Source organism: Oratosquilla oratoria, chromosome 44 (genome assembly GCF_046742065.1).
Source record: "Oratosquilla oratoria isolate Oo_2021 chromosome 44, ASM4674206v1, whole genome shotgun sequence".
Taxonomy (NCBI): domain Eukaryota; kingdom Metazoa; phylum Arthropoda; class Malacostraca; order Stomatopoda; family Squillidae; genus Oratosquilla; species Oratosquilla oratoria.
Window position 1 is genome coordinate 31,890,955 of NC_134820.1, and position 5,000 is coordinate 31,895,954.

The following is a 5,000-nucleotide window of genomic DNA, read 5'->3' on the forward strand; positions in this document are numbered from 1 at the left end:
ATCATCATTATTTTTCAAAGGACTTATATCTAACCGAACCTTTGGGCTTAAAATCCTCCTAATCCTCTTAATCTCCTCTTAATCCTCCTCTTAGGAAAGAGTGGTAAATTAGTTTCTTAATTATTACTTTTATCAATATTTTTCATCGTCATTACTTTTCAAAGGACTTATATCTAACCAGACCTTTGGGCTTAATATCCGCCTAATCCTCTTAATCTCCTCCTAATCCTCCTCTTAGGAAAGGGAAGTAAATTAATTTATTAATTATCATTTTTAACAACATTTTTTATCATCATTATTTTTCAAAGGACTTATATCTGACTGGACCTTTGGGCTTAACATCCTCCTAATCCTCTTAATCCTCCTCTTAATCCTCTTCTTAGGAAAGGGTGGCAAAACAATTTCTTAATTATTATTTTCATAAAAAAAAATTATCATCATTATTTTTCAAAGGACATATCTAACCGGACCTTTGGGCTTAACATCCTCCTGATCCTCTTAATCCCCCTCTTAATCCTCCTCTTAATCCCTCAGAGGTACAAGCTCTTGATGAGACTAGCGACGACTCCTCCCAGTGACTCCCCGATCAGCAAAGAGTGGCCCTCAGCTCCGAGAGTCGTCACAGAACTCTCAATGATCCTGCGAAGACTACACCACAAGTGGAGGGTAGGTCTCTACCGTCTCTTGCAGTCTCTTAAGGGTCTCTTGCAGTCTCCTAATGGTCTCTTGCAGTCTCCTAAAGATCTCTTGTAGTCTCCTAATTATGTCTTGTAGTCTCTTAAGGGTCTCTTGCAGTCTCCTAATGGTCTCTTGCAGTCTCCTAATGGTCTCTTGTAGTCTCCTGATGGTCTCTTGCAGTTTCCTAATGGCCTCTTGCAGTCTCGCAGTCTCTTAATGGTCTCTTGCAGTCTCCTAATGGTCTCTTGCAGTCTCCTAATGGTCTCTTGCAGTCTCCTAATGGTCTCTCGCAGTCTCCTGATGGTCTCTTGCAGTCTCCTAATGGTCTCTTGTAGTCTCCTAATTATATCTTGCAGTCTCCTCATGGTCTCTTGCAGTCTCCTAATGGTCTCTTGCAGTCTCCTAAAGATCTCTTTCAGGCTCCTAATGGTCTCTTGCAGACTCCTAACGGTCTCTTGTAGTCTCTTTCATTCTTATGTTCTTATGTCACCGTTCTCCTGTGATTGTGTTTGCGCGCGCGCGCGCGCGCGTGTGTGTGTGTGTGTGCGTGCGTGCGTGTGTGTGTGTGTGTGTGTGTGTGTGTGTGTGTGTGTGTGTGTGTGTGTGTGTGTGTGTGTGTGTGTGTGTATTTACCTAGCTGTATTTACCTAGTTGTATTTTACGGGAAGGGGAGCTATGCTCATGGTGACCCGTTTTTGTATCTCGCAAGATCAAGTTTGTTCTTATATTCTTATATGGTGCTTACACACACACAATCCTTTCATCCAATTTGTTCCATATGTCTATCACCCTGTGTGTGTGTGTGTGTGTGTGTGTGTGTGTGTGTGTGTGTGTGTGTGTGTGTGTGTGTGTGTGTGTGTGTGTGTGTGTGTACGTGCGCGTGCCTGTGCGTGTATGTGTATTTCCGTACTGAGATGGTCTGGGCATATGGAAAGAATGAACGAGGAAAGCCTAGCAAAGGGAATATGGGAAAGATAACTGGAACGAGTCTCGGAAGAGGAAGACCTACAGTGGGTTGGATGGATTGGGCTGAAAGAGCTTTGGAAGCGCGTGTTATGTCAGTAGAGTAGGAAGAGTGAATGAGAGAGAGAGAGAGGAATGTGTGTGGGTAGATTGTGAATGAACGAATCGATGACGGCCTAGAGGAACACTCTCCGCATCCAACCCGGGGATGAGAGGTGAGGAAGGCTGAACCAGTCAAGCTAAACTAGTTGAGTTGAACCAATTTCGGGGAATTGGGATCTACACCGAGTTTATCACAATTAGTGTGGTGGAAGCAGTTTATGTAGTGTCTAAGTTATGTTATTTTTATATATCGACTTGTGTACCTATATATCTATTCATATGTATATCTATTAATTCATTTTAAAAAAATATTCATCATTTAAATAACTTCTATATATGTTTTTATTTATGTATTTATATACTTGTTAATTTTATATATAGTGATAGTAAAATTGTCACTTGCTTGTACTGGGACCAATAACAAGGATTTGCATGTAGTAGTCATGCACCTATATTGCTTTAATAGCGGAACGCACCGAGGAACGCACCTAGGAATGCGCCCAACTCTACTCATAATTAACTGTTATTAACGAGTTAAACAACTACTACTTTCATAAAAAAGATTGTTATTAAGTTATAGATAATGAGCTGATGCAGTCTGTACACAAAGTTAAAACTCCATGTCTATAAGCATAATGTGTAAGGCCCTGTGGTGTGTAGGGGGAGGTGGGGCTGGGGGGACTTGGGGGGAGGGGGAGGTTCCTGGCGGGAAATGCCGACCGGGGGGGGCTTTGGTCTTTATCCAGTTAGTCACGCCACCGCCGCCGCCACCGCCGCCGCCGCCGCAGCCGACCGAAAGCCCCCATTACATCAAAATACCTCTGTGGCTTCACTTAGGTCATCATGGAATTGATACACTACGTATTAACAAGATGTTTATCAATTGTGTTATTATGGTAGATAAGATAACCATAAACCTCGATGTTATGCTGATATGGTCAGTAATCCCGATAGTTTTTTTTTTTTTTTTTTTTTTTTTTTTTTTTTTTTTTTTTTTTTTTTTTTTTTTTTTTTTTTTTTTTTTTTGAAGAGTATCTATAAATATATCGTCGGTGGGTTAGGAAGCCGCCCTCTAGCTGCTAACACGAAGTTCAAGATTTTTTTTTTCTTCTTTTTCTTTACTATGCTGAACCCGAAATCACTCTGTTTATTACCTTGGAACCACTTCTAAATTTGGATTTCAGTCCTTAAGCATAATGCGGGGCAGTTCCATGTCTTTATAGTACCCATGTAGTTACATGTGTTTATAGCACCCATGTAGTAAGCTACAGGACCATGAATTTCACTACAGTGATTCTACAGGTACGAAGCCATAGAGGAAGTTACAGTGGAAGACAACATGTGTTTTAAATAACCGGCGCCAAGTCTGGGCTTAAAACAGTCTGGGCTTTAAACCAGATGAACTGTTATCATCATCTATCTATCTATTTATCTATTTATTTATCTATCTGTCTATCTATCTATGTCTACCTAGCTATGTATGTAAGTATGTATGTATGTATGTATGTATGTATGTATGTATGTATGTATCTATATATATATATATATATATATATATATATATATCTATATATAAATTGCAAAAATAATCACAATAACGCGTGACGAAAAGATATTGCAGAAACCACAGGGAAATTAAAGTCGGAATACTGAACGTTTACGTCTATTACGACATCCTCAGAGTACGAAATGTCGTAATAGACGTAAACGTTCAGTATTCCGACTTTAATTTCCCTGTGGTTTCTGCAATATATATATATATATGTATATATATATATATATATATATATATATATATATATATATATATATATATATATATATATATATATATATACATATATATATATATATATATATATATATATATACATACCTATATATATATATATCTGTCTATCTATATATCTATCTACCTGTCTGTCTATCTATCTATCTATCTATCTATCTATCTATGTATCTATCTATCTATCTATCTATCTATCTATCTATCTATCTATCTATCTATCTTTCTATCTATCTATCTATATACCTATGGCCTTTTCCCCTTACAAGGAGATAACCAAAGTCAAAACACATATACCCACCTCCACCCATTCCACTTCCCTCCACCACTCCCTCCACCCCTCCCATCTTAGCTCCTCATGGATGACGGGTCATCCCTGTATCCCGCCCACTGCCCTGAGTGAAAAGCAATGTAGCAAGGCACAGCACATTCACAGCAGAGCCGCTTCACTTAATCGGCAACCCCCACTCTTCGCCCCCTCCTGCAGAAAATAGCTGATTTTTTTTTCGCATCTGACCTAGATATGGACCAAAAGGTCTCCTGTCGGCATGCTCCGCCTTTGTAATCCTTTGCAAATCCCTTCGGGCTGCGTCAAAATATCTTTCACACATAAACACTTCCTAACACTCCCTTCCCCCACACACTCCCTTCCATGCATCACTGTATCATCTATACACAGCCATTCTCCAATCATCCCTATCTCCCGCCTCCTCCTTTTCCTGCTCAACAGGCATTCCCCTTCCAGCTCGAAGCCCCTTTCACCCCATCCATCCATCTCATCCTCGGTCGTCCCCTCAAGTCCACTCCCTCCACCTCTGCCTTCCACACCTTTTTTACTAATCTTTCATCCATCTCGTCCTAGGTCGTCCTCTCATATTCATTCCATCCACCTCTGCCTTCCACACCTCTTTTACTAATCTTTCTTCACTCATTCTCCCCGTGTGTCCAAACTATTCGAAGACAAGAAGGAACAGAAACTTTGTGACTGTCTATAGGCTGGAGGATCCTGATGTTTACATGACCCTGTGTCCGATTCCTTTGCAGTGTCACCGGTATCGACTTCAGTTCGACCAGACGGCGCGGAATCGGATGAGGGAGAAGGTGACTGCGTCCATCATTTTCAAGGACAGGAAAGCCAATTACCCCAAAAGGTAAGACGAAGAGATTCTGAAGAGAATCCTCTGGTTTCTGACCATCAACTTCTCCATCATCCTTCCAGGTCCCTTCATTACCTTCCCCCTCCCCCCCCGCCGCTGTTCCCCTCCCCTATCCTCCCCCTCCAAATCTCCCTCCCCAGCCTCTCCCCCCACCGCCGCTGTTCCCCTCCAAATCCTAATGTTAATCCCCGCAACTTCCTCCAAATACATCTCCTTGCCCCCTTCCCCCCTCCTCCAAATCCCCCCGTCTCTTCAATATCATCCCCCCACATGATCTATTCCTTCAAACTTAACTCAAATCCCCGCACCCTGCT

At 41.3% G+C, this 5,000-nt stretch overlaps 2 protein-coding genes across 2 annotated transcripts in view; both read left to right on the plus strand.

Annotated features, from left to right (window-relative positions):
* The window catches only part of LOC143022387 (uncharacterized), a 372,359-nt gene that overhangs the window by 185,772 nt on the left and 181,587 nt on the right, over positions 1–5,000 (plus strand). The gene's annotated exons all lie outside the window — the stretch shown is intronic.
* The window catches only part of Myo95E (Myosin 95E), a 113,380-nt gene that overhangs the window by 97,672 nt on the left and 10,708 nt on the right, over positions 1–5,000 (plus strand). Inside the window, exons 21-22 of the mRNA XM_076180560.1 lie at positions 535–666; positions 4,574–4,680. Of these exons, the coding sequence (XP_076036675.1) occupies positions 535–666; positions 4,574–4,680 (239 nt within the window). The remainder of the gene's footprint in view (positions 1–534; positions 667–4,573; positions 4,681–5,000) is intronic.